A 13,912-nucleotide genomic window follows, 5' to 3' on the forward strand; every position below is an offset into this window, starting at 1 on the left:
TTGTGGTTTCTTCCCCCTAACAAAATCGCAAGCAAAGAGACCATTTAAGCCACAGAAGATAATTTATCAGTAAGGAAAATACAAATTTACTTTTATTATAACCATAAAGAGGCATTACTTTAACAATTAGCTGTACATTCAGCACTCAGGTATACATCTGTGCCAAATAAAGTCAATTTACTGCTAAAAAAGAACACTTCTCAGTGATGCACTGCCTGTGCTTACAGGATGTTTATTGTCTCTGTATTACAGTTATCTTGACAGACAAGCCTCAGGGTACAGAATGAAGGTTTACTCTTGGACCAAAATAGGAGGCAACGTTTTTATTTAAAAAAATTAAAACCAGCAAGTTTCTAGTCAGATAATATAAAGCATCTTAAATTAATCTTTTGAAAGTATTTACACTATTTGTAAACGTAAATATCTGAAACTGTACATGTTTAAACAAATGTTCATTTAGCAAACAGGCTGTATAAACTGATTGCTCTTCTAATCTTTCAACCAGCTGTCCTAGAGTTGTCTGGGTACTCCTAGAGAGAAAAAGATCCCAAGCACAAGAGTGGCTACTGCAAAGGTTTACCCTTCACGTCTTCTCTGTACAATGTCTGTATTGTCAGTCATAACTCTGTACAGCGACCATGCAGTCCTTCTGTAAAACTTTATAAAAACCAAATATACATATATTACAATGCACTGGACATTATTTTACAGCCTGTATTTCTACATAAGTAAAAAGAATGGGCAAGTTTTCTTCCTTGTTAGTTCCTTTAGGTATTTTTTTAAGGAGTTATATAAGGTTTTACGAGTACCATTTTTTTGTACCTCAGCACCACTGCTGCAACTCTTCTCATGGTAGACTGAAATCCTACCATCTTAGTCTCCAGCCACGATTTATAACAAGAAAATTATTAAATCAAAACACCACTGATGTGCATGGAAATTTCTACATATTTAAACTACAGAACAGGTTTTATAAATAAGTTAAAAATCTGCCATGTAAGTCACCACATTCTTCTTTCGCAGTGCTGCACAATGAAGACTTACACACTGAGACACTCTAAAGCTACCTGTAGTGCTTCATTCCATTAATGGCCAAGTGTTTAGTACTCAGCTTTCTGAAATAATGACCAATTAATGCATCCTGAACAGTGTGCACCGTTTATCAGTTACCGAGTACTTATCCCCTGTTTACAATGCTGATTTGACAGGCTTGAACACTCCATTTCTGACATCCCCACACCCCCCTTAACTAGCACTCAACTCCAGCGCACAAAGGCTGTACAAGTCCCAGTTCCCACTTTAAACAATATGACACCACCATTTGATCTTGGGTAAAGCAAAAAACCAACTCTGACCCAAAACTAAGTAAATGAGAATCTCAATGCCAAGCTTTGCTGTGAAGCACCTGCAAACATGCAATTCCCTCAGAAACAGAAATTATATTGCACAACTTTCCATTGCAAATCTCAAGGATCTGAGATTCTTTACATGGCAGAAGGTTAGAGCACGAAACTTCAGGTCAGACCTCACAGCTCCCAGTCACAACAGTGTAAGAAAAACAGCACATCCAGCGTTTCAAGAAATGCTTGTGGGAAATAAAGTTTGCCCAACTAAGAATGTCTGAATTATGTTCAAGCACATGGTTGACTGCCAGGATTTTTTGGGAATTAAAGAAATATCAGAGCATGCCTGCTTTAGTCAAATTCTCATACCAAACGTGCTTACCTCCAAGCCTTGCAAATACCTATTACTGCTCCCATTCGATTCCCTCCTCTTTATTTCCAGTGTGTCTTTGAAAGTACAGCTTTTCACTGCATACATCAGCTTATTAAAGGAATGCAAGAAAGGTTTTTACATATATAAAAAAAAGATATTTCAACTCTGAAAACATCTGGATAAGGCAGTAACTGAGCTTTCATAAGTGATCAGCAAAGGGGTTTCGTTATATTTTCTTCACCCTCATTTCTCAAGCCAATGAACAGAAAGGCCTTTAACAAATCAATAAAACCTTTTTTCTCTTTTTTTCCTAAACCAGGGTTAAGCAGCCTGAATAGTTTTGATGCAGACTGGCCTGCACAGTGGGATCCTTAGTCTACTTCAAGCAAATGTCTTTGCATTCCCTTCACTGCTCGGCATTCAGCTGAAGCATATTTCAAGCAGCCTCACTGTTGGGCTACTTAGACATCGATAAAAGTAAGTTCACCTGAAAGACAAAAGGAAAGCCTACATTAGACAGAGCGGCTAAGTTTCAGAACTGATGTCTTACGTTTTAACCTTTAAACAGGATTCCTAGGAAGCAGACAGAGCCTTAGATGAATCCAGAGAAGACAGCTACAATAACTACTAGCCAAAATTTCCAGTCAAATGCCCACCCACAGGCTTTTTAAAACACAATTGTTGACCATGCCGACTAGTCGTTTCAGCAGTCACAACCTACTGTGTCAAAGTGTCTAGTATGACTTCATGCGTTGTCAAGGAATTACGAATAATACATATACTGGCAAAAAGTGTTAATGTTCATCTTAGATATTTGAACCACACTGAGGATCCTTCACAATACTTGTTTCACATAGATTACGATACAGTTTCCCATACACTTCTGTTTGTAGGACATTTGATCCTACAGATTAATAGATAATTAGAGGAAGCCATCTCCTCTAGCACAACCCCACCTCCTTCCAGTGCACCACTCCCACTCTGTGCTCCAGGACAGTTACCACACATCCCTGGAGCCACATTCACTGCAGGCCACGTCCTCTAATCTAAACTAGATAATCTGTTTAAACATTGGCATCCTGGAATAATCACAATTCTATCCACATTCCCTGAACCACTAAGGGTAAAGTGAGATTTTTAAAAACCTATTTAGTTTCTGTCAGAGCATCCTAATACAGAGAATTCTTAATCCAAATCATCTCAGAGACTAAAGACCTTATCATGCAGGGTTACATTACCATAAACATCTGCACATTTTCCCAATGCAATTTACTTCAAATGAACCCTTGTGATTCTTTCTCATGCTTCCTAAATGTAAAAGTTGCTGCTTTTTGCATTTGTCAAAAGCAAGACTGCCTTCAAACACAGAGGCTTTTTTAAAGCATATTCACTAGCTTTGATAGCTCTCCGTAAAGGCAATGCCCAGAAATGGCAAGATTCTGCCATGATGTTGTACAACTCAATCCCCAGCAATGTCAATCACCACCTTCAGTTTAAAAAAAATCTATTGGATATTCATAAAAAGAAACAAAAAAAAACCCCTTTTAGCTGAGAGCCTAGAGTTCGGATAAAGCCCTGGGTTTAATCATCCAGGATTAAGGGGTACAGTAAATAAACAAAGATTCTGAACACTAAAAATACTAAAAATGAAAAAAATTAATGTTTAAAAAAGGCCAGTTACATGAAAGAGTAAAGGATAAAACAGGGAGCTTCCATATATACCTGTTCCACTGAAGGACAAGCTATGATCTGGAGATCTTCTTCACTAAATTCTTCCTTTAACAAAGCATGGAGTTTCTGAAACATTTGCTGAATGTTATTCTTTTAAAGGAAAGAAGAAAAAACTCAGTATAAAAAAACCACAACACCCATCTCAAACACAAACCAGAATAAGCACAGTGTACATGGAATAGCTATTGAAGTGACCAGATAGGGAGAAGCACTTGAGCTTTAAGAGCTTTTGTTCTAAAACAAGCCCCTAAAACAGCCACAAGGGATCCACATTGGCTGTGAGATGAAAACTCAGCTAAGATACGCTAAGGTGAACCACTGAGTCCTATGGACTTAGCCTGGAAGCTTAAAACTGAAGCTTTGCTCTTTCTGGTGGGCTTGCAGTGGGTCTCCCATTAAAGCTGCATCATTCTCTCTGCCTCCAGTGCTTCTGCCCATGTGTAACTGACCAAGCTGTACTAGTTTGGGCTAGGACAGAGTTAATTTTCTTTATAGTAGCTCGTATGGTGTTAAGGAAGACATGCAGAATGAACAGAACCAGTTACTTTCCCTGTAACGTGTATGTTATGTAGGCTGAGTATAATGGAGGGCAGGACAGCTGTTTTGTTTTGGGTTTTAAAGCTAAACGTAGCATTATAAAACATCACTAGACTGGGTTTTGGTTTGGTTTTACTTTATTTTGTGCGTCTTTACAACAGGCTTCTCAGATCAGGGACACCACAGTGACTGTTATAGTTTGTTCACTATTACATACACATGGTATGCGTCATGTTTACTGGCTGGACTGGTAGCTTAGAGTAACTCTACAGACACGTGTATGTATTTGTGTCTGTATAGATACACATACATTTATATAGATATGTTATACATATAACCATATACACACAGAAATATAAGGCGAACAATCCACAAAATGTGTTTAAAGTCTTTAACTAAATGAAGGCCCAACACTACAGAAAAACATGCTGAAGTACACCTAGCAATACTCACCCTAACTGGCTTAAACAAAATTAATTCCGTATCTTTATTGGACAAGTATAACGACATGCTTCGTAACGTTGATGGCAGCTTTGTTTTTATTGTCTTGTAAGTGGAAGAGACCAGATCATTGATCTTTGCTGAAAGTAAAAGAAAATATGCTTAACAGGCTAAAATGTCATTCTGCTAGTTGAAGTCTACACTCTAGAGTATCACCTCCACTTTACTGGGGCTGATCATAACCACAGGTTTGAGTGAAAGGGCAAGAGGGGATGACCGGTCTGTGCAGCATCATACAACCACAGCACGCCAGACAAGGCTTTTCTTTTGGGACCTACCCATGACATTAGCCTCTCTTTCCCTACAGGAAATGCATCCAACCCATTTCTGCAAGCTGCCACATCCTCCTGAGGTTCCTGAAGTCACCACCTTCCAAGAGCCTTCCAAGAGCAACAATGTTCTAAATAGCCTCCCCCCTAGAAAACTTGTCTGGAAAAGAAACTGCTGGGAAATAAACAGTGCTAGTGAAGAGAAGAGCCTGTCACAAATTCTCCTTACTGACCACAGGCCACGTCTGTAAGAATAAAGGCTGTGCAGCCATCTGGATTTTCAATCAACCAAACGGGAATCCTCTCTCAGACCAGACCTTCTTTCTTTATTGCTCAGTATTTTAATGATATTACAAAATCTTTGCTTAAAGGGCAGGGGAAAAGTACATTTTGTAGCTTTAAAGTATCAAAGTTAATATACTGTATTTTTTTCCCCTCAGTTTTTACTGTGTCTAAATCTTCTCCCTACTCCTGCTTCCCAGGCAAATGACTCCAAGAAACAGCAGAAGCTCTGCTTAGATCTGCCTCTACACACATAATTATCTCCAAACAAACATTAAAAACACTGCCGAAGAAGCAGGAGATGTTAAGTAGAAGCTCAAGTTAGCCCTTGAGAGTGTCTGACCCATGGAGCAGCACTGAATTATGAATGAACGAGGCTAGCTTTGCATTTTAAGGACATGATGCAACAGAAGGTTCCAATGTATGGATTGGAATAAACAGATTTCTCAGTGTCACCCAAAAGCACAACTTTGTAATGTGAAGAGCAAAACAACCCAGGAACGTCTAAACTACTCCAAATGTTCCTAGGAAGCATCCACATTTTAATTCTTAAGAAGAAGAAAACGAAGCTAGATTCAATTTTTTGCATAGTGGCAGGAAAACTGAAAATAAAGCAGGTACCAAATGTACAGACAATAAAAGCTTCAATGCAGATTCTTTTTTTGCTACAAAAGCAAAAGCTTTATCTTAAATGTAATCAAATAATTCCTTAAGCACATTCTGTATGCAGTTGCAGAAATGCTGTTTTCATGCAAGAACAATCACAGCCTGAGAAATACTCAAGTCATTCATCTACTGCACCAATTAAATACATATTCTGAAGTTTGTCAGGTTTTGATTTAGAGGCATCTTAAGACATTTAAACTAGCACAGAGGTAAAAATGGAAGCCAGGATTTTCAAGAAAAAGGCAGACAGTTCTTAGGTACTTAGAATTTTTCAAAATCAATCACAGTCTCACAGTCCAAATTAATCTGACCAGCTTTTCAGACTCCTATGCTTTAGAAGTCAGGTACAGAGACAAATGACATTCTGAAATACCTGAGCCCCATATAACGCAGCTTCTATTGGTCTACCAAAAATGGTGAATGGAAAGGTTTTCTTTCTCCATTTGATGAAAAGTTTTTAGAAGAAGTCTCAAAGTAATAAACTATCAAAGCTTTATCAGCCTACAAGCACCTCAGGAGTAACATGAATATAAAACAAGGCAAATACCTGGTTGCGCCCACGGTTGCTGCGAAAGGCTGTATTTGGGACCTCCTTGAGTAGCCATTGTTTTTAAAGCAGCTACCTAAAGTAAGTACAACCAATAAATTAGTTTCTTTCAGTTGAACTCACAACAAAGTGACCAAGCCACAATTGCGCAAGTCTGTTAGATACTGCAGTGTATGGAATCTCCCCGGCTCTCTCCGTTCCAAGCCCTGACTTAACACCACACAGGGGAAGCAGCCTGACAGAAGTGCAATTTAAAATTACAACCATGATTATTTCTTGAAAATAAAATTTAAAACAGGATTAAATTTACAAAGATGTTTAGGCACCTAAGGACACAAAACCTCAAAAGAGGTTTATACTTAAGCAGGTTAGTCAAACTCCCCAGATTCCCAATGAATCACTGGGATCACCTGGACAACCTGTCAACCCCACCAGTTACCCACCTATATTTTAGGCATGCCACTGGCTCCTCACCCCAGTCTGACAGGCATTGGTAAATTTAATACTGTAATCTTCTAAATTCTCAAAAAAGAGCAGCTGGGATATTTGGATATTTATGATGTCCATGGAATGCTGTAGCCCCACTTTGAGATGTGAGGCCACATTTTCCATAAATAAGGATCCACATCACACACTTCATTTTCCAGAAGTAACAGATCTTGCTGTGTGGTCTTCTCAAGATGCTTAAAAATCCTGAGCTCTACAGCAGGTTGTCGAAAGAAGTACGTTGTAACAATCTATCCCCTAGAATGCCCAGTCTTTCTGACCAACTTCTATCAGGAATTTCTGTCACGAACAGGACTTGGGAGGTAAGTCCTGCTCAGCAAGCACCTCACTGGTGTAAAACATGCTGAGAACAGAAAAATTTAACACACTTCACAGCCATAGTCTAAGATGTCCCTCAAAAACACACAGGACCCAAGATTATTTTTGAAGGCTTACTCATTCAGTCAAAGTAGGCATTTTTGCGCAAACAGAAAAGCTTTTGCCAACTTTCACAGACCTGTTTCAAGTCAATGAAACGTTAAAGCTTCTTGATCAAAATGTATTAAGGGTTGTTTTTACAAATGAACTACACCATGTTCCTTTAATCCATTAATCTCAAAAATGCCCGGAAAATTGTTGTTGGAACTTAAAGGGAATCATGACCTTATAATGGGAAATGCCACCGTCTTCAGTAAATCAGACAGAACTAGCAGCTTCTCCTATACCCAATTTAAATACTAATTCCCTTGTCCTACTGGTATTTCAGTTAGGTTAATGAACATAACATGTTTGTACCTTTGTCATGAACTCCTCCAGCTGTTCTATAAACTGTTTGGTTTGCTGCTGAATAAACTGCTCACAAGCTGATTTCAGATGACGATCTACATCTTTCTTAGAGTCGATATAATGTTCTCTGATTTCTGGAGTACCCTTGAACAGAAGACAATAATTCTCTCCTTTTTATTTGCCAGAGATCACCACCTGCCTGAATGATCCAATTTTTCTTAATGCAATAACACTCCATATTACCTCCAGTAAGAACTGTATCAAGGCGTTGTTGCTGTTTAGTCTAAAAAATCTTGAAACTGTCTTAGGGTTCAGGATTTTAAATGCTGCATCTGTGAATCATAAAGTCACTCACATTGTAAGTCAATGGCATTCAGCTCCAGGAATTAAAAACTTCAATCACTCATTTACACACAAAGAATGGCCTAGCATGATTAGGACTATAACATTAATATCTCCACTACCACTAGGTGTGGATGCACAAGTGCACAGGCACAGAAACACACAGAACTTGATCCACTACTTTTCAATTGTACCTATGGCAAACCTGAATCTAACAGTTGTACAGTCTAAACAGACATATACATTACATGAACCTAACAAATGACTGATACTAGCTGTAGTGCCATCAGCACGCAAATTGTGCGAGCTCTTTTCCTTTTGTAACTGTAGCTAGAAGTGAAAGACTTTTACATAAGCTATGTAGTTAAGCATTTATAAACCTTATGCAGAATTTGGACCATGTTGCCTGGGAAAACCAAGTACAGCTGCATGAAATAACTTAGAACTGGCACTCTTTTCCTCAGTGCTTCATTATTTTAGTTAGGACTAAACAACAAAACATCAAGGTTGAAATACACTCATGTTTATGGTCTCTACAGAAGTCCCAAGAAAGAAAAGCACCAATGTCTGTAATTAGCACAAGATACTGAAATTATTCCTATAGTGTTAACAGGATGTTGTCAACTTGAAATCTAGTCAAACTGGGAAAAAGAAAATTATCAGTACAGTTTCAGTATGGCTTATTGCCCTAACGCCATTCATTTATCATCCCACACAAACATCTGTGCTTTTTTTTTTTTTTTTAATTTCAAAAGCAGTTCTGCACCCCTCTTGCTGTATAAAACAATGGGAGGGAAACCAGACATGAGTTAAAAGTGCTGTCAAAGGCATCAAACAGAGGGAATACTAGATACCTAGGCATGTAGGTTTTGCACTGAACTAAGAATCTGCACTCCTAGGCAGTTAAAAAGAGACTGCAAAGATAGATTAATTATGTTCCCTGCATTATTTCAGAAACTTCACTGACTCCAAAAAGAGCCTAAATTCTTGATTAGAACCCTATAATCTAGTCAGTGTGACTCCCCACTGTTTACTTCAGTTAAATGAACCTTAGCATTATATTACTACAAAAAAAAATTTGGGTGGAAGCATGACTTTTACATTAAGCAGTGTCCCTTTGTCTATAAATGCCAAATTAAATCTTAAATCTATATGCAGAAATCTTGGCTAGAAAACAGTAACACTCCTATTAGCCACATTATTTTTCTTCTACAACTCATCCTGAATACAAAAGCCCTACTGGCCTATGCTACACTACATTAAGAATTAAGCACAATGTCCATCTTTCCAACACCATCGCCACCACCCAATATAAAGAAAGAGTTTTCCATTACTTACCACTACCATGTGAAAAGCACTGGCTGGCACAAAAATTTATTCAATTAAATGAAAATGGAGAACAAACTTGTGTGTCAGCCAGGACAAGACACCAAAAGGATGTATTTGCCCTTTAACCTCCAGTCAACTAGAAACTACTCAACAGGTAGGAGGTTTCATCGATGTTCAAATGCAATAGGTGAAATGGTTAGTGTAAGATTTGCTTGCTTCAGAGTTAAAACAGCAGCATATTAGATGGCAGAAAAGCAAAGTTATTTTTTCAGCTTTCTCTTCTAGAATGGAAGAAAAGAAACTTGACATGCTTCCAATTATTTTTCCCATTATCTTTATAAACCTGACAAGTGCATGACAGTTCAGTTTTGTATTGAGAGGGGTTTTTTTTCCTGCATTTTACAAAGGAACCACAGTAAATTTCAAAAATCATGACCATGGCCACTACCCTCTGCTCTCCCTTCCTATAACAGACATGGTTGCTACATGAAACTGTTCAACGATACTTTCTTGAACTTGCAGCATAAGAAATCCTTTCCAAAACAAAAGCTCACAGGAAGGCCTAGGAAATCTTCACTAGTTCTAGGCAAGTCAACTATGTATTGTTAAATTCACCTGCTAAACAGCAGTAACAAAAAATATTCTTTTAAAGGGTCAGAAAAGAGGAAAGACATCTCTGTGCAATAGAAATAGAGATTACTTAGCTGTTCTTAAAAAGGACTGGATAACTAAATTAGGTCAGCAGTAAAAAGCAGTCAAATGCATTTCATACAAAAATAAAGAACATGTTAGATACTCTTGAATTACCCTAAATCAGAGAATGGTTTGGGTTGTTTTTGTTGGGGTTTTGGTTTTGTTTTTTTTTTTTCAGAAAAGCTTAAGAACAAAGCAAGAGATTAGAACAAGCGTACAGGTCATTGCAGGTGAACATAAAATAAACCCAGTTTTGCTGGCTCATTGAGGGAGGACAATCCCATCCCATTCTGTAGCCAGCAACTGTTTAGTACCTCTAGTTTTCTTAAGGTCCAGGGAAATTTCCTTAATGGTGAAATCAGTGTGGAAAGGAGCAATTTGTTCACGAAGAATCAAAAGGTGTTTTATTAAGAAAAGCTGTCCATCAACCTGGGTCTACGGCACAACAAGAAAAACAACATGCATTACATGTTAAACAAATGCCAACAATTACATGAAGAGCAAAATTTCAACACCTTCACTTTTATTAGTTACAGCCTATAACAAAACTAATACTAGAATCTTCCTAACAAGCTTTTTCCACTAGTCTGCAGTGCCACTAACTACACTCTGGGATCAACAAATCCCACTTCTGTACTGTTGCTAACATACCACTCTACAGAAGCAGACTTTATTCACTTTTCTTAGAAGAATTAGATTTCACAGCCATATTACTAAATGTCCGCATTAAGTACAGGTATCCGTTATTTGAAAGATACAAACCTATTCTTCACAAGAGCCAGAAATTATTTCATGTAATTCATATAATTTATAGTTGAAAAACATGACATTCTAAATTTTTTTAATCATTACGATGATTAAAAAAAAGCCAGACAGTTAACATTTCCATAATAACTTTGATTAACCATGCTATTGTGCAAAAGTCTTATGAAGCATTTTTCTCACGTCATTAAACACAAAGCTTAGTTAATTTCTAAACAGTACAGCAAAGATACAAAGAATAAAACAAGGCCAAGTTCACACTGTTGAGTATCAGTTTTGCACTGCTTGTTATTTTAGCTGTGTGCTTTATACTGCATGCTGCTTTTAATCTTTGAAGTTCATGGCTCATTGAGGTAAATGGAGGAAGACTCAAGAATTCATATTTGATTTTGCAAGCTGGAAGAAAACTTTCCTTGATATAATATTAAATAAAACAGTAAAGAAGAAATTAGATTTAAATCTGAAGTTTCAACAAATAGAAGTGTTTACTAAAAAATGTGGTGGAAGGGTTTCTTGAGATTTTATAGTTTTTATTCTTACATGCGCTATTTCACCAGATAAATTAACTTGCATCAAGAACAAAGCGGTCCAGATCCTAGTCCTGGGCCAACCTATCTAGGGTTCACTGCATGATGAGTTTCATTCTCTGCAATACTTTAAGTCGATGGTGATCTGGGATGTACAGTGCTCAAACGGGTAATTAACTGTAGAACTCTGAATCAATTCCATATGAAACAGTTATCTGCTCAAGCTAGAAGGAAACTGTTTGAATTTCTTTTTAAAGTTACTACATTTAACAGATATTTTTCAAAGGATACTCAAAAGAAATACTTCAAAACAGCTCTTTATTTCTAATGGCAATTAAAACTTTTTTCATTACTAAATATTTATTGCTTATACAAATCCAACAATTTTCAGCCTACTAAGGTTTGGGTTTTTTTTTAATTAACTTCCTGACTGTTAGGAATTAGCAAATTACTACCATATTTATATTAAAGGAACTGTGAGAGGAAAAAAGGTTTACTCCAACTACTGAAAGTAACATTTAAAGTTAAAATTATGTGATGAAACTGTCTTGAATGCTGAGCAACACATCAGATCAAGCTTTCTGTTAACAGACAGTTCTGAATGGAGAATACTTAACAAATCTTCCCAGTGAATTTAATATTGAGAAAGATTTTTGAAAATGCAAACAATGAAGGCAGAGAAAAAAAGGAAGAGTAACAGGCAGTGAAAACAAATACAGGGAGCAGAGATTTATAGCAGAAATTTTTATTTAGGTATCACTTGATTGAATTCACATGAGCCAGAGCAGCCTGTAAACATGATTGCTATGATTTGCATTCCACCTTTTCAGACAGGCTAGCATGTGAATCATTATCTTTGCTTTACAATGCATTAACCATAAGTAAAAGCTGGCAAATCCATCAGGTCTCTGGGGGCAGAGCAACATGCTTTCACTGAGATTTCAACAGAATTCTGAACCACTACTTCACGGCTTTAGATATACACGGGTGGAAAAAAGAGATCATACCCAAAGCACAGATGCTGACCTTGTTTTTGCTGATAGAATCAGCAGCTCCCAGCAGCGAGTGGATACAGGCAGATAAGGCCTCCTGCGATAATCCCTGAAACACTGCCCTCTGCGGGGAAGAGGAAATCAGACCAGAAAAAGGTGTTAGCAAAGCTTAAGCAGAATGTAAGAGCTGTATCTTGTGAAGGATGTGCTTACCAGCACATAAAGCTCTAGATTACTTAGCTACAAGCATGTCACCTAAATGCAGTAAGACAGGATGGAGCGTTCATATATAAAAGCTTGCTACAGCACTTAGACTGGATACAGGGATACTCAAGCACGCCCTGTTCACCCTCCGGCTCGGAATTTGCAGCTGGGTAGTGCCACGGTCAGTGACACCTAATGCATTCACAGCTAACGGCATGAACGATGTTTTTACTGGGTAACCTGACTAGACACTTTACGTGTCAGGGTAACTATCTGTGTGCACAATTTATACTTACTATAGACGTGAGATCATTCAAGTGAGCTTAACCTCAAGCAAACTCAAAATTACCTCACCATTTGCACCAGGTTGGTAAACAAACATGACAGCTGCCATGGCCCAGGTGACACAGAGTAACTCATTAAGCTGCAGCAACTAGATCATATGGCTGAGCTAGCTGTAGGAACATAGCTCACCTCCACCAGCACTCCAGCTTAGTACGTCACAGCCCTGACTGCCCCAAGACCTGCCAATGCCACTTCATTCAATGTCTTCTCCTATATGCAGGGTGCAGGCACCACATACCAGGCCTGCTAGAATCTCTCAGTGGGGAAATAAATAAATAACACTGTGCAGACACTATAAATGAGCCTTGCAAACAACGCAAAAACAACCTCATCTCCAAAGGTCTAGCTGGAAACAAGGGCAAATACTCATTTATCTTTAATGAGATTGATATATTAAGCAATAAAGTATTAATATTTCCCAGCTTCTTTTTAAGCAAATAGCATCTTGGTAGCAGTTTCACATAACACTTATCAAAGATATTTTTAAATGCATTAAATGTATCTAACAAAGATACAACATGTACAGAAAAGCAAAACACACATTTTGTTTCTCAGAGACTTACTAGCATTTTATGCTATTAGGTTACAGACATAAATCTGTCACCTACTAGGGCGAGTCTCAAAATACCTGTGAAGTAAACATTGCTTTTGTTTCTTTTAGACATGAAGATTCCTGCTTTCTTAAACTATGGAAATGTCTGCTCCATTTTGGAAAGTGCAAAGATGTGTCATAAAAAAATTTTGAGAACATTTCTAAAATGTAGTAACATCACTATTTTTAAGACCAGAAATATCACCTTGTCTGATCTCCTGCAAAGCACATAGCAAGAAACACATTCACCCAGGAATTTCAACAGTAAGATCGTTCTCTATAATCAACCCAAAACCTTCTATTCTTTCTCGTCCTGTTCACTCCTCAACTTTGGAGCAGTGTCTTGAGCATCAGACACTGAACTATTACTGTAATAGCAAAAGCAACAGATGTACAAACTACTGACTTTTTTCTAATTCTAAAAATACAAAATTGTCTTGGAAATTATGACCTAAATTTGTCAGTTCACTTGTTTTACACAAAGATAGCAGCAAAAAGACTAAGCAATAGCAGAGGTCAGTAATTGTCCAATCCTAATTTACATTAAAATATTTAGATATGGTGCTACACACTTCATAATTTCACCTAAAAAATTAGATAAAGAA

The 13,912-nt window shown here is 37.6% G+C and overlaps 1 protein-coding gene across 1 annotated transcript in view; it reads right to left on the reverse strand.

Annotated features, from left to right (window-relative positions):
* Positions 1-74: 74 nt before the first annotated feature.
* The window catches only part of COG3 (component of oligomeric golgi complex 3), a 33,075-nt gene continuing 19,237 nt past the window's right edge, over positions 75-13,912 (reverse strand). Inside the window, exons 16-23 of the mRNA XM_056327635.1 lie at positions 12,201-12,290; positions 10,200-10,320; positions 7,765-7,853; positions 7,531-7,665; positions 6,250-6,325; positions 4,438-4,565; positions 3,439-3,537; positions 75-2,203 (exon numbers count right to left, since the gene is read on the reverse strand). Coding sequence (XP_056183610.1) covers positions 2,174-2,203; positions 3,439-3,537; positions 4,438-4,565; positions 6,250-6,325; positions 7,531-7,665; positions 7,765-7,853; positions 10,200-10,320; positions 12,201-12,290 — 768 coding nt within the window. The 3' untranslated portion in view covers positions 75-2,173. The remainder of the gene's footprint in view (positions 2,204-3,438; positions 3,538-4,437; positions 4,566-6,249; positions 6,326-7,530; positions 7,666-7,764; positions 7,854-10,199; positions 10,321-12,200; positions 12,291-13,912) is intronic.

The sequence above is a fragment of the Falco biarmicus genome, chromosome 2 (genome assembly GCF_023638135.1).
Source record: "Falco biarmicus isolate bFalBia1 chromosome 2, bFalBia1.pri, whole genome shotgun sequence".
Classification (NCBI taxonomy): Eukaryota; Metazoa; Chordata; class Aves; order Falconiformes; family Falconidae; genus Falco; species Falco biarmicus.